General features: G+C 48.2%; 2 protein-coding genes across 3 annotated transcripts in view; one reads left to right on the top strand and one right to left on the bottom strand.

Annotated features, from left to right (window-relative positions):
* The window catches only part of TMEM241 (transmembrane protein 241), a 101,352-nt gene extending 98,667 nt beyond the window's left edge, over window positions 1-2,685 (top strand). For both annotated transcript variants that reach the window (XM_012725767.1, XM_012725766.1), the window contains one exon: window positions 615-2,685. In XM_012725767.1, the coding sequence (XP_012581221.1) occupies window positions 615-675 (61 nt within the window). In that variant the 3' untranslated portion in view covers window positions 676-2,685. The remainder of the gene's footprint in view (window positions 1-614) is intronic.
* A 12,557-nt stretch (window positions 2,686-15,242) lies between these two features.
* CABLES1 (Cdk5 and Abl enzyme substrate 1) overlaps window positions 15,243-25,873 on the bottom strand; it is a gene marked incomplete at its 5' end in the record, with an annotated part of 103,234 nt that continues 92,603 nt past the window's right edge. Inside the window, 3 exons of the mRNA XM_012725780.1 lie at window positions 15,243-16,587; window positions 19,419-19,626; window positions 20,499-20,605. Coding sequence (XP_012581234.1) covers window positions 16,447-16,587; window positions 19,419-19,626; window positions 20,499-20,605 — 456 coding nt within the window. The remainder of the gene's footprint in view (window positions 16,588-19,418; window positions 19,627-20,498; window positions 20,606-25,873) is intronic.

Here is a 25,873-nt window from a genome sequence, read left to right as displayed (position 1 = left end):
AGCTCACCTCCCTGGCTCTCTTCACAGTAAACAGAACAAGATTTGTTTTCATTTAGCATTCACTAAGCTGCTTTGGTGTTTCATAAAATAGCTAAGGTAGAAGGATGAAATGCACTTCAGCATTGTTCTAAGACTGCGGGAATAAAAGTGGCAAAGAGCCAGCCACTACCCTGTTCTTCTCCCTGGGGATTAAGGAGGATTAGTGGTAAGTGTAGAAATGACTGAGCTCCTGGTTACACTCGCAGAAATAAAACCCTCCCCAGCCCCAAGTTGCACGGGGTCTCAGCTCTTCTCACTTGCCTAAGTGTGAAGACAGTGAGTCCTTCTTGAAGGGATGTTAGGAGAACAGCAGATATGTGCGTCCACCTTCCCTGGTCAGAATGAGTTGGACACACCACCTTCTCTGATAGAAGGAAACCCCACCTCAAAGCTCAGGTCCCTTCTACTGCATGGCTTACTTAGGAGCTTTGCCCCCAAGGTGGGGAGGAGGGCAGTTCTGGGGCCTGACCTCCAGGGGGGCATTTGAGCACGGAGTGGGCCTCCCAGTGGCAGCTTGAGGGGGCTTCCCAGTCAGCTCCAGGAGGGCAACCCTGATCTTCTGCTTTTTTTTGCAGCCTCCTGCTGGGTGGACTGGGTGAGGCCTTGCTGGTTTTCTCCCAGAGGAAGGTCTCCTAAAGGAAACTCAAACATCACTGCTGGAAATCACAGCCCTGGGCTTCTGCTCCTTTTCAGTGTGTCAGAAAGAAGGACCTTGACTGCTTTTCCCCGTGTCAAGAATCTCGCTTGCTGGGGGGTCACGGGCTGTTGTAGAGAATGGCCTGTGTTGCCTCCCCACTTTGAGAGCAAGTCATGCTGATTGTACCATGCCCAAGGGTGCAGACACAGATGCGGGGCTCCCCTGTTGCAAGGCCAGTTCCCCCCTCTTGACAAACATGACTCCTTCCTTAACCTCTGGCTCACCACACAGCAGTGCTCACAGGCTGTTTTGTTGTGCTTTGCGTTTTGTGTTTTCACATCTTTGGAGACTCCTCTGGGGGTTCTTTGCTTATTGTGCCGGCTGGTCTAGAGCCCACTTCACCCTGTGAAGGCTTCCCAGTCAAGGCAGGGAAGGAGATGGGGACTGAGTTGGAGTCCTGGAACAAGTAAGAAGTGCTCTGGAGTCAGTGCTGCAGCCTTTTTGTGGTCTCGGCCCATTGTGTTCTTTTGAATTCTGCTCACTCTCTGCATTACATCCCACCCTCCCCCTCTTAGGTTAACTTGTCGCTAAATGATCACCAGAGGGATTAGCATTTACATGCACTGATGAGTGTCCTCTCAGGGCATTTAAACAAGCATTTAAATATGTATATACAAGGGCACACACATTTATATTTATATTCCTTAAAGCTTTTAATCCATTTAATTCCCTAATATCGCCATGGAGGTTTCAAACCATTGAGCACTGAAGTACGTTTTCCAGGCCGGATTAAAGCTCCAAACCTTGCCTCTGTGAGTCAAAAGAAATGAATTTGTATGAAATGATTATTTGATTCTGAACCCTCAATGAAGGTTTAGACACTAATATCTAAGTCCAAATATTTCTGCTCTGTTATAACAAGTAATTTGAATACTTTAGGACTCTGCCAGGAGTTGGTCATTTTGAGATGTAGAAGGTAAAGAAGTTTGGTGAGTTTTCTCTAGGCGGGAAGCCAGGCGCTGCAGTGCTGAAGCCTGTCCCTTCTCAGCTAACTCAGCCACCTCTTCTGCAGGTTTTCTGCAATTTGTTAAAGAAGCAGAAAATGAAACAAATAGGAATGAATTAGTATATTTGGAACTTCAATACTTAAATTCATCCTTGTACTTTTCTGCTGCCTCTTGTTTTAATGTACTGTCTTTTCCTGGTTTGCTTGTCATTTAAGGTAAAGGTGTTCAAGGTGACCTTTACAGAGACAACTTCCATTTGCTTTCATTCTTCATCTGGGATGGCAAACATTCTATAGGCTAAGAATGAAGTAGGAAATTTGGGCTTAGCATTTTCCTTGTTCTTTTACTCTCACAAAACTTGAAGGCCATTTCTTTGCCATTTGCAGAAAGTGGCATCTGTCCAAATGTCATCTCATGCCAGTCTCTCCAAGTCCCATTCAGTTAAGGGAGGTTTCTGAGACTGGAAAGAGCTGTGTTCTATGAATAAGCCCAGACCCTCATTTCCAACAGGACTAACCTCAAAAACTGCTGAAAAGTTGTTTGAAGACTCTGGCAAGCATTTGTTTTTGTTTGTTTGATTTTCTTAAATTGCATTCCAGAATCCTCTTGTTGTTAAAATATCAGTTCTTTTCTTACTTTACACCAGCAGAAGAGAAGGTGTTTTTTCAATATGCCATCCTGCTTCCTACAGTTCCATCTGTTCGTGGGCTACTATGTTGGAGCTTCATCCATCACCTTTTATGCCCCTCCGTGTGCTCAGCTCTCACTACAGTTGAGCCATGAGCTCTATAAAACAAGGGGCTGGCCTAGGTCACCCCAGCACTCATATGCCCTCATTTTCTATTACTCATTAGCCCTCAGGGCCCCCAGGTGGAGATCTCCAAGTCACCCCAGCACTCCCTTCTGCCCGAAATGATCAGTTTGGTCATGCCTGTTTGGGTCCCAGTTACCTTAGGCCTTATTAGCCCTAAGTCAAACCCAGAGTGTTTTTTTTGTTTTTTGTTTTTTGTTTTTTTTTTTTTTTTGGTATAAAGAAAGTATGTTTTCTGTCAAGAGAGGTGAGAGTATATAATTGTTTATTACTACTAATCTATGGATATAAAGAGAAATAAACCATTTATTTCTTGGTAATTTGCCTTTTTTGTCTCTTCAACTTTGGTCGCATTGTAGAAAGTTATCCCTGGGCAGGAAGTGCTTGTATCTAAAACACAGGCTGAGACTTATAGCAATGTCCACTTAGCTCTGATAAGGAAGGGCCACCCAGCCACTCCTCTGGGACCTGTGTTGCCCCGGAAGTCCAGGCTCTCCATCCGCCACACCAAAATTGGTTGGACCTAAATTCAGACGTGCTTTAACTGTAAGTTCACAGCAATCTCGAAAATTTAGTGAGAGGAAAACAAAGGTGTATAAAATATTTCATAACTTTCTTAGATGATTACATATTGAAATAATATTTCTCATAGTATTTCATTTCCAATATATTAATATGTTATTAATGTGTATGAACATACATATATTTATAAATTGGGTTAAAGCATAGCATCAAAATGAATCTTGTTTCTTTCATCTTTTCTAGGGGAATGGCTAGAAAATTTAACTTAAGAACTGCACTTGTTGGGGTTACCAGCCCAATAATAGTATCTAAGTTAACTAGCTTTTGAGTGTTGACTGAGTGTTGAGCCCAGAAGCCTTCTGGGCTTCTTGTCACTGATTGCTCCCAGCGTCAGGGCAGGCAATATTCTTCCCTGGTACCAGGAGAAGCAGTAACTTTTCCAGGGCCGCCCAGTGAGGACATGTACCCAAGTCTTTCTGACAAAGACTAGCCTCTCATCTTTACTTTAGAAAGTTCTGTTGTGGAAAAGAAATGAAGCTCCCCTTCCACCTCCACTCCCCCCCACCCCAGAGCCCCCGCTTTTTACAAGAGACTGTCAGTTTTCTGAAGCTTATCTGTGTGGATTCCTAACATGACTTTCTTCCTGGAGGTCCCTTTCCTTCCCTGTGCCCAAAGGCAGGCGTCTGTGACCTGAGCATAGATGCTGCCTCCCTGGATTGTATTTTTGGGACTGGAGCAGCTGGCAGGCAGCACCTTGTGAATATGCTGTGCTCATCACACTTTAAATATCAGAACAACCAGCCATTGTTGACTTCTCAGGCCTTGTTTCTGAGCATGTTCATATGGTGCAGGGATTTCAAAGTTGAAGAGGTCTGGGTCACAGTGCCAGGAGAGGATGCTTTTTTCTTCACTAGGTCCACAAACCCAAAAGAGTACAGTTAAAGATCTAGATGAAAAATAAGGATGGCAGAAGGAATCACCTGGAAGTTTACATGGTTGTGACTCTGGGGGCCCATGATCCTTTGATTCTTGTTCCAGTCAAAAGGGTGAGCTCTTGGTGTCCCCTAAGCCCCCTCAGCATCCTTGGTTTCAGGCTCTGTTCCTCAGCCCAGCCCAAAGGGTGACAGTGTCAGCTTGTCTCCAAGATGCCCCCTTCCCTACTCTCATGGTCTCTATACCCAGTAGTTCCAACCCTTCCTCTTGAGTCTGGCTGCTGTGTCTTGCTTGGTGGGGATGATGCCACACATCTCCCCAGACCAGTCAAAAGCAGCCTGGTAGTATCCGCTTGGTCTTAAACAGCCTTTGGGAGCCCTGGGCTGCCATGCAGAAGTCTGGTACCCCAAGGCTGCCACATTGGGAAAACCAGGTACAGGCATATTATCAGTAAGCCTACCTTCTTTCTAGCTACCAGATACCCAAGGGAAGCCAACCTGGACGCACTAGACCAGCCCTTATGCCAACTGATTGCCATTGAGCGATCTTACTGAAATCCTGGTGGAATAGAAGCATTACCAAGTGGCAACGTGTGAATTCCAGACAACGTGATCAGGAGGTCTTAGTGTCCTGAGACCAGTTTCTGCATGTGGTGCATGTAGGAGTCTGACCATTTAACTCGGCTCAGCTCAATCCTGAGCTCCAATTCCACAAGCTCGAGGGTTCAGTCTCCCAAAACCACCCTCTGCCTCAGAAACCAAGCACAGCCCAGACCGGACTTGGTTGACCACCAGCCACAGATCAGAGAGGTTCCCAGGACACCCTCCTCGAGTCTGACTAGTTTGTAGAAAAGTTAACAGAATTCCGGAAACCTGTCTTCTCACTAGGTCAGTGATTTATTACACAGGTTATGACTCAGGAGCCAGATGGAAGAGATGCGTAATGCAAGGTGTGGTTCTCTGGGCTCCCCAGGAGTTCACCAACCCAGAAACTCTCCAAGGCCCTCCTTTGGGGCTCTTAGGGAAGCTTTGCACATAGACCAGCTTGATTAAATCATGGGGTCCTGGCCAAGTGAGTCGCCTCCAGCCCTTCTCCCCTCCACTCCCAGGAGGTCTGTGGCTGGGGCTGGAACTTATGCCTTCTCTTGGTGTTGTTTTTCCTGGCAAGCAGCCCCCACTCCCCATCCTCAGGTATATTCCAAAAGTTGACTTCATTAACATAACAAGAGACACCTTTAACAATCTCAATGATTAAGAAATTCCATGGATTTGGGGAGCTCAGAGCCAGGACTGTGGATAAAGACCAAATGTGAATGACCAAGTACGTATTACTTGTTAATCAATATCACACAGGAAATAGCAGTAAAATTGTTTTAAGCTATAAAGTTCTGGGAAAATTCACCACACAGCAATATATTAAACAGAGTTCAGGCCCACAAAGTCTGTTCCTCACAGGTGGATCCAATCTGGGCTCCCTGAGCCCCTCCCCCAGTAGCCTTGCTGAGAGAGAACCCTTCTCTGCTTCAGCCCTTGCAGGCCCAGAGCTGCCTGAGGAGAAGAGTGCCAGCTGACCTTGAGGTCTTGCCAGGCTCCCTTTAGGAGCAGGATCTTCAGGCTTTCACCTCAGTCATTCATGCATCCATCCGAATGATTTTGAGAACCTCTGTGCCAGTCTCAGTCTTGGGCTCTGCCGCTAGTTGCCCTGCAGTTATTTTTTTGTGTTGGAGACAATAAGCAAGTCATAGAAGTTCAGTGTTGGGTGCTTTTAATAAAGCTCAAAAACTAATGCTGAAGGAAAGCTGAGAAGGGAAATAGTCTCTTGTGAGCATCCGATGAAAGGTAAGCAATTTCTCTTTCACAACAAGCAGGATTACTGCAGGGTGAATGAATTCATCAGGTCTCTGGCGAGCACCTGTGACCTCAAACGTGTTAATGCAAAGGCGCTTGGGATCATGGGCGTGGGGCACGCATGCCTGATCGTGGACACTGGAGTATGGGGGTCCACGCGTGTGTAACTGCACAACTGAGTTAGAGGTTGTGATAAAAGCAGCGGCAGTGGGACAAGGAGCAGTGTGACTACAGGAGAGGCTAGATCACAAAAATGACGAGGGAGACAGAGAGCACCCTGGGAAAGAGTTACGAATTGTAGGGCAGGGAGGCTTTGTAGGGCGGAGGTGTAGCTGCCTCTGAGCCTCCCATCCCCCATGCCTTGCCAGCCAGCAGGCTTGCTTTACAATTACAACCACGTTGGAGTGTAGTTGGGATTTTTTCTCCCTAAAGTCTATTTGTTGGACTTTCAGGGACTTCCAGGGGAAGAACAACTGAATGAGAACCACTTTGGCGAGCATAGGGTGAAGTCAAAGATCCCCACATCTGCCCTCCATCCCCACCTCTGGCTTTGAAAGGAGACCACGCAAATCAGGTAATACATGGCCCGTGTGCCCACATTGCCACCATGGAAGGCTGGGCCCTGTCCCTGGGGGCCTTTCAGTCCGCTGTGGGTCTGGTGAAATAGACCTTGTGTTAACGTCTGGGGTGGGGGGCAGGTGATGAGTGGCCCAGGAGACGCTGGAGGGGGAAGTGAAGCTGTGTGGCCAGCACCGGCCTCTGAGACCCTGACAAGACAGGAAAGCCTCCCCTCCCCACTACTCAGTGCTAGGAAGGCAAGATGCCAACATGGTTTCCACAACCAGATGTTCAGGTTCCTTCTCTTGTTTTGGGTTTCCATGGGTTTGCCTGCCTACCTCACATCCTCTGCCTCCAGACACCTAGACTGTGAAAAAATCAGGGCGACCCTCACCAGTGGCCCTCATGATCCCCCAGGGCTGGCTGCTGCTGGAGGTTGGACAGCAAACAACCTGGAAGCTCATTCTGGAGCTTGCACCAAGCTCCCTCTGTGCTGGACGTATTTCAGTGAGACAGACAGAGTGGCGTATACCCTCCATCTAGATAGAAGCTGAGGTAAGGAAAAATGGGATGATAATAAGGGTACCCCCACTATTAAGAGGGGGTGCTTCAGAGAAAGGGACCAATGCTTTTCCAGGGCAGAGCCCTGGTGACCAACTTTAAGTTTTATTTTCAGCCCATCCTGCTATGATCCTCAGGCCTTCCAGAATGTCTGTTAAGCATGGCCACCTGGTATTGGCTGTGTTTCCAGGAATAAAAGGTCTGAGCCTCCAATTTGTGTGAAATTGCACAGGGAAGAAGAGAAGTAGTCACCACTGTCAGACACCACTTTCAGCGGTCAGCTCCCTGACACTGTCCTCTTCTCAGGGAGGGTCTTAAAGTCCAGCTGAGTCAAAACAGGGCGTTGCATGTGTAGCTCCCTATCAGAGCTACTCTGAGTAAAGCAGTCTCCCGGTGGAAGGAGCGTGGCAGAAGGGCCACGGGAGGGTTTGCACTCCAACAGAGGATGTCCACTCACATGTGACACAGACCAAGGAAGCAGAGAGCAGGGACTATCACTATGAGCTGTTGTCTGATGTGCCCAGCCACAGGGACTAGGGGTGGAGGCCATTTGTGCCTCATCCTCTAACTGGGGACAGGACCCGATGGCTGGAGGGCATAGGAGGCCTCTGCCTGTGCCGGGCCTGCTTCCTACTCCCAGCACACCTGTTCCAGCTGCAGTTGGTTTGTCAGCCCTGCAAGCCCAGCTGCTCCAGTCACTCCTCCCCGGTGGGGAGTTGGAGCTACAAGCACCTCTTCATGGCCCTGGCACCCCAGATGCTAATTGTTTACCCAGAGTGACTTTTTCTTTAGTGTCTTTGTTTGCTAGGGTTGAGTAACAAAATAATACAGTTCGAGTGGCTTAAACCACAAAAATGTATTGTTTTACAGTTTTGGAGGCTACAAGTCTGAGACCAAGATATTGGTGGGCTGGTTCTCTCTGAGGCTGTAAGGGAAGGCTCTGGCCCAGGCCTCTTCTGTGTCTTCACACAGTCTTTGCTGTCTGCCTGTCTGTGTCCAACTCCCTGTTTATAAGACACCAGGTACATTGGATTAGGCCCACTGTAAAGGCCTCATTTTAACTTGACCTCTTTAATTCCCTATCCAAGTAAGGTTGTACTTGGAGGTACTGAGGGTAAGGACCCCGGCATATCTTCTGTTATGGGGGGGGGGGTCACAGTCTTATTTGATGACAATGGATGTCACTAATCTGATTTCCCAGCTTCCCCTGTAGCCCAGAGAGCTCATCTGACTGGATTCTGATTCAGGAGATAAGGATAGAGATGGTGTCTGGGATTTTGGGAATAATTACTGAATAGAGCCCAGAGAGGTAGACTTTCTGCCTTCTTCCTGCTTCTTACCTAGATTGAGGAATCGTAGTCGAAGTTCTAGCATCTGTCTTGTTTTTAGGACAAACTTGGCCCTCCCTGGTGGTGCAACATGTTAAAGTGGCAGTGGCCACTTCGGTGCAAGTTCGATCCCTGCCCCAGAGGTGACCACATGGCTCAGACCTCTCCTGTCTCACCCGCTGCTCCCTCAGCAGTGTACTTTGTCCATCTGCCTGTTCTGCTCCCCACTTTGTCTCTGATGAATCCTCTCCATCCCTGCACCTCTGGCCTGTACCCCAGTTCTGTATGCATAAACAGGTCTTCAAAAGAAAAAAAGCAAAGCCAACAATCCTGGGTGTTAATGGACCGCTCCAAAATCCTACACTCACCCCTTCTGAGGGGTGACCACTTGCTCTGCCTCTACCAGGTAAACAAGTTCAGACAGCCAGTCCCCTGCACCCTCATCAGGCCCTTGGGCCTTTGTTGCTCTGACCCCTCTAGCACCCGCTTCTCTCCCAGCCGCTTCTTGCTGCCTGTCTACACTCCAGCTCCACTACCCGATGTCATGCACAGTGCCTCCTTCATTGCTTCTGGAGTTTAGGTAACCTGCACACACTTTAACCCTGGTTGGAGATACGTGGACTACCAGTCCTCTGAAGGGTCCACGCAACCTCACCCTACTACATCCCAGGTCTGCAGAAGCCAGATACCCCACGGGACAGGATTAGGGTTGTGTCATTTTTCTCTTTAGGCTCACAAGGATGCGAGGCATTCCTTTTACCCTGCCCTACGCCTCCTCATCCCCACCCACCACCACCCACCACCAAAGAAGTGGGAACGGGCTTACCTTTCTCCAGCTGCCTGGTAGAAAGTGGCTCTTCTGAGGACAAGCAGAAAGGAGTTCTTTTCTCCAGGCTTGCCAGGAACCTGTCTTAGTGAGTTAAGCTAGGCCCAGATTCCAGCCTGTACTTGACACCCGTGCAGGGCCCAGCTGTGCTGCCCAACAAGCCAGAGTGGCCAGGTCACCTAGAACCTGGGAGTACAATGAGCCACTGCCTCTTCTCTAGCTGTGTTCTCTAGCTGATCCGAGGTGCCATATCTGTGTTCCAGTGGCTTCCTCTACAAAGCAGCTTTGAAAAACTTTGTCTTTGCTAACTCAGTTAAGTTTGGTGGGAAGTAGTAATGCTTGTTTGCATTTATAGCGTATAGGGCTACTTACTGTGCCTTCCCGAGAACTCCTCTAAGGGGAGTTTGGAGATCACTGAGCAGGTGAGCACCCCTCAGTGGCTGACCTGAGGTCACGTGGCCTGTCCCTTCCTTCCGGGGTGCCTCACTCGGGTCACCCGCTCCAGGAGCCTGAGGGCTGCAGCTGGTCATGGCCTGTCCTGTTCCCAGCCCTGCTTCTGGCCGCAGGCGCTTCACAGAAGACTCTCTTGCCCCCAGGGTCCCTTTAAAAACAACTGTCACTTTCCCAGTCCACTCAGGGAAGGAGAGGGAAAAATTATCCATTCCATTTGTGTCTTGTTTTCATTTTACAAATAAAAATGAAAATTGATTTCATGGGAGAAGGCCACTGCTTTAGGAAAAAATATCCCGTCTGGCTCAGAATCTCAGAATTGGGCACAGGCTTCACCACACTGTCAGGTATGCCTCAGAAGGGACCTGCTTCCTTTTTCTTAAGCCAGGTTTTAACAAAACAATTCCTAGTGAGCCGTTCTGGCAGAAGATGCCATCAGCCTCCCACTGGCCCCCTGGGTTTTCTTTTTGGGGATCTTATGATCCTCTCCTGTCCTGAGGTTCAATGGAAGTACCCGGTGGAGCTGGGGGGCTGAGGCCCACCGAGGCCTGAGAGAGGCTACTTCAGGGTCAGGTATTTCTGGGTGTGTGTTTAAGGGGGCATGTGATCCTCTTGACATTTCCCATTCATTCTCTCATGGGACAAGTCCTTCTACTTTCCAGAGAGCTTTCAAAGTTCAGACAGCCTGGGTTGACCAGGCTCGATGCTTCGCCACGCCTGACTCTGGCAATTGCTTGCTGGGCAGGTTGGCACATGCTGGAAAGGAGCTCCATTTCTTTATGGAGCAATGGCAAGGTGGAGGGCCAAGAAGGGGTAGAGGACCTGGGGACTGCAGCCCCTTGGCTGGAGTGGTGACTCAGCTGCACCTGGTTCTTCTACCTTTAGTTCTCCTTGATCGAACCCCAACTGCCCTTGGGGGGAAAAGGAAACCTGCAGTGTGGGTTGTAGTGTCAGACAAGAGTGAGTCTACTGAAAGTTAATTCAGAACTACAAACAGAAAACGACCCGCCTAATGGGGTCATTGTTTTGTTGGGGTTCAATCAACTACCAACATTTCCTTGGGGTAGTCCACTAGCTGAGCATTGTCTTGGGTGCTTGGTAATATGGCAGTGAATCCCATTCCTGCCTTCCCATCCCTGAGCCTCAGTTAAGGCCCACAGCAGCATCTCTGTGGCACCTGATAAGGCTCGTGCTCTATATCTGGCTTTTGAGGGCTGAAGAACAAATAATTTCCAAAATCTCATAATCCCTAAGCCATGCTTTCGACCCCGCCATGCAATGTGGCTGTTCTCTGGCTGCCTGCCTGCTTTCGGCCAACTTGGCTTGGCCTTAAGAGTGAAACAAAGGTGCATCTCCTGGGAGGGACGGCCGCAGGGCAGTGGAGCGAGGAGAATCAGTGTTCATTATAACACGGGGCAAGACGGCTGGATGTTGGCTAGTCACGTCACCCCTTGCTGGGATCTTCTGCTTGGTTTCCACAGTCTTTGGTTCCCCTGTGGCAGAAGCACATTGTCCCAAAAGCCCATGTTCTCTCAGGGCCCACAGGTGTGCCCCACCCCTGCCACAAGTGCACACAAACCTGAGAGGATGAGGCTCTGGATTTAGTGGTTCTAGATTCTTTCTCTCTGCAGGGAAAGGGCTGGTGGATGCCAGGTGCCGGGCCGGAGAGGGCACTGCTGAACCTGGAGGTAATGAGAGCAGGTCAGGGGGACCCCTGACTTCAGGCTGGCCCTGGCCTCCACTTTCTCTGCTTCTCTCCTTTGATAGAACCTTGAGGTAAGATAGCTGGTTGGGCCTGGAAGTCAGAGACTGGGTTTGACTCCTAACTTTGCAGCCTCACAGTGTGATTTCAGGCTGTCCATCTCCTAGAGCCTCAGTTTCCTCATCTGTAAAATGGGAGCCTAGCATCCATTTTAGTTTGTGTAAGGGTTCAATTGCAACATGTGCTTTAAGTGCTTAATCAGGAAAATAGAATGACCTCCCCAGCCACACCCCCCCCACTGAACTTGTGTCCAAGGGGTTCTCTGTCTTCGAAGTTCACGTCTTTGGCTTTTCACCAACTCACCCCAGTTCTGATTTCTTCCTGCCTGCCTCTTGAGCACAGAGCCAACACTTGCTGTAATGTGGCTGCCTTGTCATATCTGTGCCAGGAGGACTCCTCAGCGAGATTCTGCCTGGCTGTTTGGGCTTCTCCATTTCAGGCCCTTGGGGGTAAATGTCCAAATGTCCTGCCTTTGGAGTATCCTCTTCAAGGTTTCACACTGGGGGCTCCCTCTAGACTAGTATCATGGCAGCTGGTAAAGGTGCTATCACCCCAGAGGTCATTTGCCAACCTTTGGAACAACTTCAAGGCCAGGTCCTTGGGGGTTGTTGCTGTCACCCACAAGACAAGACTCAATACAATACACACTTTAAAAAAATGAATGTTACTTTTTATCCATGGTGTCCCCAGGGTCATGGCCACACAGCTCCTATAAGAGGTGACCCAGGCTCCAGCACCCTCAATTGCTTCACCCCTCCATTATCACAACTTTTCACACATGGGCCCTGGAACATGGGTCAGGCCTTGCCCGAGCAGTGGTCTTAATAACACTGGGTGGCACGGTCCCTGTAAGCCAGCTCTGTGCGTGGGACCTAATGTAGTTTCACTGTAACTTAATCCAACTTTCGTCTTTCTGCCCATGTGCATCTAAGACAAGTTCGATGAGGCAGCTAAACATGTCAGAACTACCTTTCAGTGAAAGACTAACTCCGTTATTTTGGGTATTAAAGGCCATCTATGTGTCTCTATAACTTGATTTTAGACAGCTCAACATGTGTTAGTGGTCTCCTTTTTTAGAAAAAAACCTTACATGGTGGGAAAGGTACTCTCAGATTTAAATGCATCTAAATCACCACAGGATCTTGTTAACACACAGATTCTCCAATGCTAACGAGCCCTTGACTGGTGCTGATGTGCTGGTGGTTGACCCACATGTCGGGCAGCAGGATGGTAGCAGGTAGTGCTGCACAGGGGAGCATCAGCCTTGCCAGGTGGGCTTTGGGTGTAACCACCCCTGAGCTTGCAGACTGCCTGGACTATAGATGCAGAAATTCTGCCCAGCAGGGCATGCTGGGAAATTCCCTTTTGTTTAAATTGGTCTTAGCAGCATGTGACTCCAGATTTAGTCTTGAGGCGTCCCAGCTTCTTGGGCCATCAGAACTCTCCCACCAGCTGTGACCTGGCTACCGCTGTCCTTAACCAATGGCTTGAGCTCTAGGGAGGTGAGCCTGGGATGCTCTCCCACAATGCCTTTCTTCAAAGGACTTCTATCACTGGACGTGTCGATCAACAGGTGACAAACCACCAGATGAAAATTTACTTTGTTCTCCAGCCTGCTTGCAGACTGCAAGAGGGAAGAGGAAGAGGGGGGCAGGAAGGCTTCGAGGTCCAATGAGTTAAGGCAGCCAGGGGCAGCAGAGGGAGAGTCTGGTCGAGCTGTACTGAACCGGAAATGTCGAGAGAGAGAGAGATAAAGAATTCAGCAGCAGAAGTAATAAACAGTTTTATTTGCTGTTGGGAGGATAAAGGAGGCAGGAAGGAGTATGATGGGTGAGGGGAAGGGCCTCTAACGTGCCGTTCCCACACCAGCAGGATAGGACCTGTGCTAGGGTGATTTGTGAGAGCCAGGAACTACCCCAAAATGAGATTACGGGGTGAGGAGGCCAGAACCATGGTAGTTGACTTTTTCATCAGGAGAAAGAAAAAGAAAAGTCAAGGAAAATGAACAGCTTTGCATTTGGTATGGGTTTTTTGTTTTAATACAGGTTTGATGATGAGGAAAAACAGCAATTTCTAAATGTCACTGGGCTGGCCTGAGCTCAGGCCCCAGGGCCCTTGGGAACAGACCCTGCCAGGCAGGGTCCACTGCTCCGAGACAGGGTGGCAGTCCCTGCCTGTGCTCCAGTTTCTTACCTGATCTAAGAATCTGAGCAGAGAGAGGAAATCCAGGTTCTGCAGGCTGGCAAGGTCTGAGGACGCCAAGTAAGGCAGAACAGTTAGCGTTCCGAGGAGCACACGTCAGGGCAGGCCTTCCCCACGCTGTCAGAGTGCAGAGCGACATAAGCTTGAGGGTGATGCTGAAAGGGGGGCTGCATAGGGTCCAGCTTGCCCCCTGTGGTGCAGGGTCGAAGGGCAGAACTCGAGGTCTTCTAGAACAGTGTGGCCTCCTGTCCACCCAGCCTCGGGCTGCCTCCTTGCCTCCCCACCAAATCCCCAAAATGGGAGATGTCTGAAACACCCATCACAGGGGCTGCCCTGGCAGAGAGCTCTCTCCCTCGCCCTCCTTTGCCTGCAGAAACCTCATTATATGGATAGGCTCTTGGCAAATTCCTATCCTTAGCTTCCCTGCCAGCTAAGTCAAAAACCCTCAAATGCCCCATCCAACAAATCCATAGATCAGAGGTCTATGGATTTTTAAAAAAAAAAACAAAAACACTTAGATTAAGTCCATTTATGAATACTGAATCCCTCCACCCCAAATTTAAAAATATTAGCTTGACTCTAAGGCACAGGAGGCATGCAGACTGCTCTCTCCTGAGGCTGGCAGCCCATGTCACTCATCGGACACCCCCGAGCCTGGTAGAAGACATGGGCAGATGGGTGGTGGGGTGCTCGGCAGGCGGCTTCTAAATGCCAGTGACGCTGCTTCTTAGAGAGGTGTTCCACCCGCCACGCACCTGCAAGGCACCCCAGGGGGCCAAGCAGGTTGAGACTGAGGGTAGCTCATCACAGAGCTGCATCTGATAGGCCAAGAGAGACAGGTCACAGGTGTTCTCTAATTCAGGCATGTGAGACACTTTGAATATGCCTTTCTTCCTAGTTGGCCTCGGAAAGAATAAGTGTCCCTTAAAAATTAGTTGCTCGAGGCCCTCCCTGGTGGGCAGCGGGTTAAAGCACAGCACTAAGAAGCTAAAGCCACTTCAGCAAGAGTTCGGAGTTTGATCCTGGCCCCAGGAGGTGTCCACGTGGCACGGCAGACCGCTCCTGACCCACCCGCTGCTCCCCTCAGCAGTGTACTTCGTGGATCTGCCTGTTCTGCTCCCCACTCTGTCTCTGGTGAAGCCTCTCACCGCCCCTGCACCTCTGGTCTGTAACCCAGTTCTCTATGCATAAATCTTTTTGTTAAAAAAATTAGTTGCTTGACACTATAAAGGTAGCCTCAGCCACTTCAACACAAACTGATCCCGGGGCAGGGAACTGACCCACATGACACATCAGATCTCTCCTGACCCGCCCGCTGCTCCCCTCAGCAGTGTACTTCATAAATCTGCCTGTCCTGCTCCCCACTGTCTCTGGTGAATCCTCTCACTGCCCCTATACCTCTGGCCTGCACCCCAGTTCTGTATGCATAAGTAAATAAATCTTTAAAAGTAAAAGTGGGAAATAAAAAAAAAATTAGTTGCTTGAACCAGAGATCACATCTATCCTACTCCCCAACAAAACTGCTGTCTCAAAACTGAATCCAGGTTAGAAAATGTGTTAACAAAATAGAGCTATGACTGGAGAAAGTGATGATATCTGTGTTCTCTCCAAGGCCTCCCTGAACTTTGCTATCAGTTCTGGGTGTGCATGGCATCTGAGTGGTGGACAGCCACAGACAAAGTAGCAATGCAGGGCAAGGGGTGATTGGTGAATGTGTCCACCACATACACATATATATAGAAACAATAAAATATTTTAATTCTTTTTTTACATTGCCACAGGTTTCTTCAGTCAGGTGAACCCTGACTGAAGCGCGCTTCTCTGTTGTGAGTGTGAAGGGCTGTGCCTCAGATCAGCTCCTCCCAGCTAGTAAGTACAAGTCACAACTAAAATTCTGCACTAGTAGCCCTGGGTACGTGCTGATGGTGAGCTGCGCCTCCATCCACTCAACTTCAGCTCAGGATGCAGTTTGTCCCAGCTGTGAAAAGCCTCAAAATACCAATCATGAGCCTTCCCCTTATTCAGGACTTTAATAAAATGCTTTATATACATATATATATGTATATGTATATATATATATATATACTTATATAGAGAGAGATTGCACAATACATGTGCTTATGATGCACTCTAACATAGAGCACAGGAATACACGCCATGGAACGCACCCTACCCATCTCCACAGTAGCCGAAGTGCAAAGGTTAAACACCCGCACTTGGCGTGACATCAGAAGGTGCAGGCCACCCACCCACCACACTGAAGACTCATCTTTGTCCTCTCGGTGGTAGGAGCAGCGGCAGAAACAGTCAATTTCTAGGGTGAAGGATGCCAGGCCTTCTGTTGCTGAGAGCGTGATTTCTGTTCAGAAACTGTCTTGAAGTGATGGCCAAAGGTCAGCCTGGCTCATGGCTCTAGGCTGAGGTCTGCTGCTTGAGGGTGGACTGGCTCTGGGGGTTTAGGGCTATTGCAGGGTCTCAGACACACACCCCAAGGGAAAGTGCACTTCCAACAGCTGGTAAAAAAACAGATTGGCACTTGCTCTTAACAGAGCACGTTTCATTGAAAATCCTCCCAACTTCTGCAAATCGTCTTTCCTGCTCTGCTCCAGCCCTTTACACTCCTGAGTGTCAAGAGTCCTGGAGAGAAGGTCCTGGGACATGCTTGCAAGGTTGGTGTGTGGCTGAAGGCCAGTGGGCGGCTGAGGGCTCTTGTCAGTGGGGAGCCGAAAAGGCCCCACTGTCCTCTGCATGTGTCTCCCCTCCCCTTGCTGAGTTGTAAGCAGCGTGAAGTTCAGTTCAGCTGGTGAGACCAAGGACATCCTGAAAAGATTCTGGTACTGCCTCTACATGAAAATATGTTCCAAGGGAAAAGTCTGGTGTGTTGAGCTCTATTTTTGCAGTTCCAGCAGTGAGCACTGCTCTGCTCACTCAGGAAGCGGTCCCTGGCCTCCGAGGGGCCTGTGCTAGGAGCTCTGCACCAGCCGTCTGTAGTGGGGCATGACTTCGTGTTCTGGCAGATGAAGGGCAAATTCCAAGGCCACTAAAACTGGGAATTCAAAGGCAATCAGTTCTCGTCTATTCAAGCGAAACTTCTCTTCCAGTTTCTGCAACAAAATTAGAGAAAGTCCTATGTTTAGCTTTGAAATATAAATCCTAAGGGGGAACCCACCCATAAGTGGGTTCACCATGTAACTCCCAAGCCATCAATGAATGTTTACAGAGAAATCCACTGCGGACAGGACTGTGGAGGATGAGAAAGGCATTCCACACTTAGTCCTGGTAGACCCAGTCTACATAGGGCTCCACGTACAACTCAGCCTTCACCTAATCCTCAATAATCTTACCAGGAGCACGTTACGTTTATCTTTATGTGACAGATGAGCAGGCGGGTTCAAGAGGTTAAGTTATTTATCCACGATGGCATGGGCAGGAAATCGTAATGCTGAGATGACACTGAGATTCGAACTCAACTGAACAAAAACTACCTGTTACAACTAGTTATTTGGGCTTAGAAACTTAAAATATAACAAGTCATCTACAACAATACAAGCCATGTGTTAAGTTCAGGATGGGAGGAGTTGATTATACATACTTTGGACTTTTCATTTTAGCATGAGGACTTGCGTCAGATTCAGATAGCCACACAACCTGTGTGCAGGTAAGGCACAGCATTAGGCTGCACATCCAGGGGGTGCCCTCTTGATCCCCCAAAGTGGGGGGGGGCTGCTGGAAGTAGAGAACAATCATGGTGAAGTGGGGTAGAGAAGGCCTCACTTTTTTTTTTTTTGAGGACATATTCTGCTTTGGCTTAAACTCAGCTTTTGTTCTTAATTTGAAAAAAAAAAAAAAAGCCAATAGATCAATTAGTGACTGTTTTCAGATTATACCTGGGAGTAGATCTTGCATTAGGTAAACTGTTATTGCCACTATATTCTGCATTAATATTACCAGCATTTGCTGGATGGCATATTATTCAACTATGATTAAGTGTGTATTTCACTTCTAATTTTTATTAATATTTGTTACTTCCAGAGAGTTATTAGTTCAGCAAGTATCTATGACAATCTAATTCTCACTTCAAATTTCGTGTCCAAAGATTATGTCCAAGTTTCTAAAAGTATTTACAAGTGAACTGGTTTTGTTAAAATCAGTCCAGCATTTAATGTAAAGAATACTTTTTCTTCCAATGGATGAATAAACACAATGTGTTATATACATCCAGTGCAACATTATCCTCACACATGGTAGCTTGATGAATCTTGAAGATGTTAGGCTAAAAGAATTGAAGCAGACACACACAGGCTGCATAACCCCACGAGACAGGCAGTAGGATGATGGTGGCCAAGTTGGGGGAGACGGGACGAAAGTCACTGTTTCATGGTGATACTTGCAAAACAGTATGAGTGCACTTCATACCAAATGAGCCGTGCACTGCAAAATATTAAAATGGTAGATTAAAAGGAAAAAAGAGAATACTTTGTTACGTGGGGAGAATTTACATTAGCTCCTTTTCTGGTTTTCCTCCTTTGCTACTAAAGATAGCTGTACAGATAAACATGTGGGGCATTGTATTGGCCATGTTTTTATTTTCTGTATTCTGGCATTGACATCTTGGGGCCTTGCTGGCCTTGGAGGGAGTGCCCCCCTAGAGTTAGTCAATCCCAAGAGAGGGCCACTTGCCTGCGTGTGCATGGACTGCCTGTGACATGCAAATCAGCCAACCCAGAGCCCGCACCCAACCACCCTCTGACTCAGTTCTCTGGATCCTAAGCCACTAGCTCTTGTCACCCCAGGTCAGACAGCAGACACACAGGGAAAGTGTTCACATGCCCTGAAGTGTGCTAGGTCATACCAACTAGCCAATTCTAAGCCTGCTTGCCATCCTGCTTTGTTTATTCCTTCCCGTAGATACAAGGAAGGCTCCTGACCAGAGTTCCTCTCCCTTTGCCTCCTGACCAGTCCTGGCACTTCCCCACATGGCTCCACATGGTGTGGTGTGCCCCCTAGTTATGGACTGAAAGACTGTACCCCTACATAATCCCCTTGCTGGCATCCTACCCTCCAGGGCAGTGGTATTGGGAGGTGAGGCCTTCTAGAAGATGATTAGATTTACATGTGGTCACAAGGTTGGGTACTCAAGATGGCATAAATGCCCGTGTAAGAGACTTCGGAGCTCACTCACTGTGTTTTCCCTTCATGTGAGGACATGGTGAGAAAGCAGCCATTTGCAACCCAGCAAGCCCTCAATGGGAACCCAGCAGCTGACACCTTGACCTGGCCTTCCAAGCCTCCAGAACGGACAAATCAATGTCTGCTGTGTAAACTACCCAGTCTGATATTTTGTTGACAGTCTGAGCTAAGAAACCCTCCTCTTGGGAACAATGAAAATGAAACAATTTTTTCAATGGTAACTGACTGCTGATCTTCTGGCTTTACTGTACTTGAAATTTTTGATGAACACACTATTTTAAAATAGCTATTCACAAAGGAAATCACTGTTTCCTTATTTTATGAAGTTCTCCTTTAAAAGAAAGGCGATACCTACCACTCAGCCAAACCCACACTCTTCTCCAAAGAGGGGAAGCAAAACTGACGGGAGCCAAGGTCTACTGAGCCAGTCTGATGGGTACTTTGAGAGTCATACCACACACAAGACCCCTTGCCATTACAGTGCCTTCTGTGACTGTGAGACTAATTTTACTCTTTGAGGTAGCAATGGGTTTTTATGGCCAGAACCAAAGGGCACCTTCCCTCTGCTCTAACAGTCTAAGATGTGTGTGTGACCTCTACCACAGAAGGCTGACTCAGCCCTGCTTTCTTACCAGCTCAAGACCAAAGTTCTCCCAGGCTGAGGGTCACCGACCAGGCTCTTCAGAGAGACCAGTGGCCCCTGGACTGGAGTGTGCTCCCCAAACCATAGACTTGGGCCACTTACATCAATTAAATGCTTGACTTCATGTTTTTTGAGGTCACTTCCAATTTTGGCTGCTAACAACACACACGCTCCAGCACAGAGCTTCCGGTTCTGTTTGTTTAGCTTTCCCTTGAGAGCAAGTTTCTCAAAGTAGACAAAGGCCATGGCCACTGTCGGTTCCTCAAAGCCACAGTCTTCTTGAGCAAGCTTCCGCATTTCTCGCTTCAGGCTAGAGCACGAAAGGAAGGAGGGGACAGAGTCTCATTAGAACTTAGGACTTTTGGGGGGGACCCCAAAGGAAAAAACTATTTTGTCCTAAAGGTATTTTCTTTTCCTCATAACCAGAAGGGTGACAGGGAATGGGATTAATCCCTGTGGGTGAGAAAGTAACATTAAATGTGGGAAGCAGACTCTTCTCTGAAGTTGTATAGACCATGTCAGTGGGCATATAAGGACCTTCATTGAGAAAGCAGGGATGCCTGGAGGGGCTCTCTGGAAACCAGCAGCAGAGCTGATCAAAGTTCAAGAGGGAAACCGGTAATTTCAGAGAGATAACTATAGGGGAAAGTTAGGTACCTGGTGTCAGCTCTGCTGAATACCAGTTATGGTCACTCACTAGGGCAGATAAGGGGTCAGGCTAAGAAAAATTATTCAGCAATGGACAAAGTAAGACTATTTCATGTTTTTCATCTTTGGCCTGGACTCTGCCAGAATGAAATCAGTGGGAGGTACATACATATAAAAGCTGGCCCGTTTCAATGTCATGTAAACAAGTAGCCTCTATAACCACACACACACCATGCACGCACGCACGCACGCACGCATACATGCTGACATCTGGCTGACCGGATGCCACAGGCCAACTTTCCTCTGGCCCTGTCGGACCAGTCCTCTTGGCTATTGCGCTGGCAGATGGGTCTGTGATGGGTCATCACAAAAATCAATCCATTAGCCAAAAGGGAAATACAGGCCTGTTTTGTTTGGCTGCTTTGCTAAGGGCACAGATAGTGCTGGGCTGTCAGGTTCAGGCAGAAGTGTCAAGTGTTATCTCAAGTCCTGTGATTGGGGAGCAAGTACAAGTGGGCAATCATCTCCACATACCTCCTTATTTTGCTGAGTGTTAACTTAATGTGAGGAAACTTCTCCTTGAAGGTCTCATTCATGTCCTTCTTAAGATCCGAGGGCTTCACGTAGTCAATGACTGTGGTCTGTAACAAATCAGGTGGCATGGTCACTCCTTAAAATCAGGCGCATGGGCAATAATAATGCACAGGTTATGGCCAACTTAGACTTCCACCACCACCAAATGATGGGAAATACTGGTCAGGGCCACAACAAGAACTGGCTGCACCCAGGAGCCTGAACAGGGCTGTGGTCTCTCTACAGGAGACCAAGTTTGTTCTCTCAGATCACAGTGACATTGGGAAACCCAGCTCTAAGACCACAGGGAGAAAATGCTTGGTGGGCAGGGCGTGCCTTCCAGTGCATGCATTTCCCATCATGCAGTGTTTCTGCATGTGATTTGAACTGCACAGATCTGGGTTCAATACACATCTGGCTGTGGGAAACTTATTTAACAACCCTCTTTCATTTCCACTTCTGCAAAATGAAAACAGTGTCTATTTTACAGGCTACTTTCAGACTATCCAGAAGTGCTCTGTGTAGCTTGGCATATAGCAAGTGTTGGCATACAGCAAGTGTTCAATAAATGTTAGATGCTTTTTAAGATTTATTTTTTAAGTGTAAAGTATATGTAACCATTAAGTCATTTTAAAGCATAAGTTCAATGGCATTAAGTGCATGAACACTGTTGAACAACCATCACCACCCACCATCTCCAGAACTTTCATCTTCTGACACAACTGAATGCCTGCCCCCACTGAATGCTAATTCTGCATCCCCTCTCCCCCCAGTCTCTGGCAACCACCATTTTACTTATGTCTCCCTGAATGTGACTACTTGAACTGCCTCTACGAAGTGGAATCAGACAGTGTTTGTCCTTTTGTGTCTGTGTTTGTGTCTCCCTCAGCACTATGTGCTCAAAGTTCATCCATGCCACAAGTGTCAGGATTCCTTTTTTTTTTTTAAAGCTAATGATATTCTACTGTATATACAGTCCTTGAATAACAGAGATAAAGGGCACTAATCTTCCAGAGTGACAAATATATGTATAACTTTTCACTCTCCTCCAAACTTAATTTCTAATACACTGCTGTTGACTGGAAGCCTTCCTGATAACAAAGTCTCTTCATATTTTGCATGTAATATTTATATCTATTATATGCTATATTCCTAAAGTAATCTATAAAAAATAAAATGCTATTAGCAAAAAACAAAAAGCAAGGAAAATATAGTTACATACATGCTATATTTTATTGATGCTGTAAAGTTATGCTGCTTGTTTGCAAGAAAATTCACGTACACGTGACTCATGCAGAGCAGGTCTGTGTTGTTCAAGGGGCAGCGGAATGTAACGCTAGCTCTATTAATAGTCCCTGAACCTTAAGTTTCCCATTTCCCCTGTTCCTGTTTTCTGGTTCTGTCCACCCTTAAAGGTTGGCTCCTTGGAGCCTTTCTTTTTTTCCCTTTTATTATTGTCTTCAAATTAAATTAATTAATTTATTTAACATCAGTTTTGATTTTGTGCATTTTTTCATCTCAATTGTAATCCCTGTGGATGTGCCACCACCACAGTTCCGTGCGCTCTTCCCACCCCAGCTACCCCAGTTTGAACCTGTCCCCCTCTCTACCCGCAGTGGATGTCTCTGGTTTATAATTGTTCATTGTTGTTTTTATTTTATTATAATTGCTGTTTTTTTTCTCCTGATCCTTTATGCTCCTGCTATAAGTGAAACCATCCGGTATTTTTCTTTTTCTTTCTGGCTTATTTTACTAAGCACGATCCCTTCCTTGGAGCCTTCCCGAGTGCTCTGGTGTTCCTACTCCTTGGTGCCTCGCCCTCTGAGCCCTGATGGAAAGTGGATCCTGGCTCGTTAGCTTCACTCCTTCCACTCTGGGCTACGCTTTCTAAGAGCGAAGACAACTTGTGAGGCCTCTTCTGGCAGGCTTTGGGCAACAACCTTCACCAGGCAAAGCCAAAAAAAGAACTATAGACTCAACAGCATAAAGGACTCAATAGAGTCACTAATGGCCAAGCCGCAGCAGGGTGCACCCCTCCCCCAGGCAGTCCTCCAGGATGGGTTTGTTTCCCTTCTTACATTAAAACTGCTCACTTTTATCTCAAGTAAGTTTTTGGGTCAAACAGGATGTAAGACTTTTCATTTAGGAAACAGACACAGAATGGAGGACCACATCAGACACATTTACCTCAAGCTGGGCCCACCAGTCAATTCTGCTTCTGACTTCCCAGCACCCCCTTTCCTTCTTTGCACCTCTCCCCACTCCCCGAATGCCCACAGCAGGCTCCTTTTAGTGCTGTCTGCAGTCATGCCTTGGCAGTGATGCAGGCAGGCCCAAGCACAAGACATGGCCTTTGTTGGTAGCAGAAGCCCGGTGAGCAAGGACATCATGGCAGGAGGTGGGTGTCTGGCTCTGTCCCCATAGCAACAGCAGCTCTGCTTTCTTCTGTCTTTTATGTAGACACATGTAACACTTCTTGAAAGAAGATTCCCACTGAAGAAAATTTGCAAGTGCATTGGATCCATCTCACTGCACTGGTGAGGACGCAGGATCAGAGTGAAGAGAAGCTTGTTTTGGAACTCTGCAGGCTGAGGCAGGGTCAGCACTGGAACCTGGTCTCTTGGGTTCACACATGCTTCTTTAATCAGACTAAAACAAGCAGTGGAAAGTAGCTGGAAATGTCAGCAGGTGGAATGTTCTAGGGAAGAGTCGGCAATTTCTACCTCAGAAAGTTGAGCAACTCTGGAGAATGTGGTTTCACCTCCTGAGCCTCACCTTCCTCTTGGACCACTTCACAGATTTGTCTTGAAGAACAGACAGAACAGAATGTACCTAAAAGGCACCGGAGAATTTTATTAAGGGCACAAAAGGGAAGGGCCGTCAGCGAGCTGGGCTCTGCTGTAGTAGCAAAGTCACAGCTTGTGGGTGGGCCCTGGTGCCTGCCTGCGCTGTGAACTTGCCCAGGTGATCTTTATGCAAATCAGATTCTCTTTTCCGGCTAACATCCTTCCACAGTTAGGCTTTTAATGCCATTCTGCAGGAGCTTCTTCCCTGAGAGAGACAGTTCTCCCAGTAAGAAACATTTATCTGCCACTATGATTTCAACAGCCACTCTCCATGCGTACAACCTGTGCACTTCCTGACTCCTCTGCAGCTATGATTTCAAACACAGCCCAGCTGTCCCTATCAGAGGCACTGGCTCGAGAAGCAGAATTGACAGAGGCTGCATGTCTGCTGATTCTGCAACCAGGAGTTGTGGCAGGAGTCCTCGCGTCCATTTTGTGGTGTAGACCACAGCAGGGCAGCATGGGCCTGGAGCCAGCATCTGTGGCTGCCTCCTGACTGAGGAGGTGGAGCTACTGGCTGACCCAGGCTCCCCATCAGCAACAGGACCCTGGCAACAGATGAGGCCAGGCTACAATCCTTAGCAGCCTGGTTTTGGGATTATTCCTGAAATCCCAATTTAGGCTGTTTCATTAGCCTCCCCAAGAATTCTTGAAGCTACTTACGGCTCTGACAGAAACTGCACCACCATCACCAGTTCCTAGAGAGCTGAGTCTCACTCAGGGCCCTAACACATCACATATCATCAGTCCTGCCTTCGGCCCATCCCGTGAGCACCCGCGAACAGCTCAGCCTGCAGTCTTGCTACAGGTGGCACAAGGAGGGAGGGCTCAGACCTACAGCGGGTCTGGCTTGCAGCCGATGGTGGATAGGGAGTTGGGGCAGCTGTTCTAGACAGCAGGATGAGTGGACATGTGTATTTGCTTCCAGGCTGGAAGCTGGACAAGTGGGTAGAGAGCGGGCTGGTGAGTGGATTCTGTGCAACTCTGGTCCAGTGTCTGGCCCCCGGGGAGGGTGGCATATGGCAGCTGCAAGGATGCCAAATCTTCAAATTCAAATTGTAGGTGACAGAATTCTTTCAAATCCCAGCTGAGCTCACTGGAGCAAAAGCGGTGGTGTTCTGTGACCCTTGCTGTGTCTTGGGATGGCTCCCTGTTCTGCGTAGGAAGCTGCTGGTCCTCCACCTGTTCATCTACTTGGCTGTCATCTGGCTACTTCCTGAGTCTTTTCTAAGCTAGTTATAGTCCATTTTGAGGCAGGGTCTCTGTAAACCTTCATCTTTTCCTGTCAATGCTCCCCATTTCCTGATCTCCAATTGGCCAGCAGTCCAGACTCCTCATCCTCCAAGAGGGTTCGGGAAAGAGAAAGTACAGGTGAGCGCGGGTCAGGTGGGCCCGGCGTCCCCAGAGGTGGCTATATCCAAGGAAAAGAAGCTGTGAGCACTGGATGCTGGAGGCTTGCTGCTGCCCTCTATGAGGGAGGTTCCCCAAAAGACAGTCATCCTAGTTTGTTTGCTAACTTCTGTCTCAGGGAGTGAAGTATGTTTGCCTCTGTGGCAATGAAATGCCTCCAAGGCTCAAACAGTCAGGAGGACAGTGATAAATCCCGACATCAGACTAAGAGCCTTAGGCTGACAGAGAAGGTGAAAGTGGTTCTATCAGTTTCTGGTTACTGCTGTAACAAAGTACCATCCACAGCAGGGCTCCCACAACATGGGTTGCCTCATAGTTCTTGGGCTTGAAGTTGGGGAGTCAGGTGCCAGCAAGGCCAAGTTCCCTCTGAAACTCTGGACGGAATCCTTCTTTGCTTTCTCTAGCTGCTGGTAGATGCATGGTTCCACCGACAAGCACTCTACACATGGTGTTAGCCGAAAAAAAGAATCTCCATCGCCTGCATTACAGTGATGGCCTCAGGGCATGAGACCTGCAGGGCTGTTCTGGGTGCTACGGGGGCTCCTCATGTGCATGGGGCATAGGATCAAGGCAGCTGAATAGGTGGCCCCCCAAAGCAACCATTTGATCCCAGACCCTGGCTCAGACAGGGCCCTGCAAAAAGCTACACAGGCCCACTGTTCCCCTCTAGCCACACACAGGTGGGATTCCAGGAATAGGATGAATTAGCCTGAGCCCAGGGCCACCCTATCAGGCACATTCAAGGTTAACGATCCTTACTCTCTTCATCTTGTTCCTTCTGAGAAACACCCCAGCATACAACTCCTCTGCAGGTCCTACCTGTCTGGAGGGGTCCTGAGGACATCCTCTAGTGGCTGAAGCTGTCCACCCTCAGAAAACTCTCCTCTTCCCAGTGATGGCAGAAAGAAGTAATGGGAGGCTGGGCTGCAGGCATGGGGTTCCAGAGGCCCCCCTCCCCCCAGCCACTCCGTGTTTCTCACTTGAGAATGAATTAAAAGTGAGGGCAATGCTTGGCTCTAGCTTTTTATCAACCCAACTGTAGATTTATAAAGACTTGCCATGCCTGAGTGTTCCAGTGCT

Source organism: Condylura cristata, unplaced genomic scaffold (assembly GCF_000260355.1).
Source record: "Condylura cristata isolate star-nosed mole 26May11 unplaced genomic scaffold, ConCri1.0 scaffold00016, whole genome shotgun sequence".
NCBI classification, from domain to species: Eukaryota; Metazoa; Chordata; class Mammalia; order Eulipotyphla; family Talpidae; genus Condylura; species Condylura cristata.
This window is presented reverse-complemented; position numbering and strand designations above follow the sequence as displayed.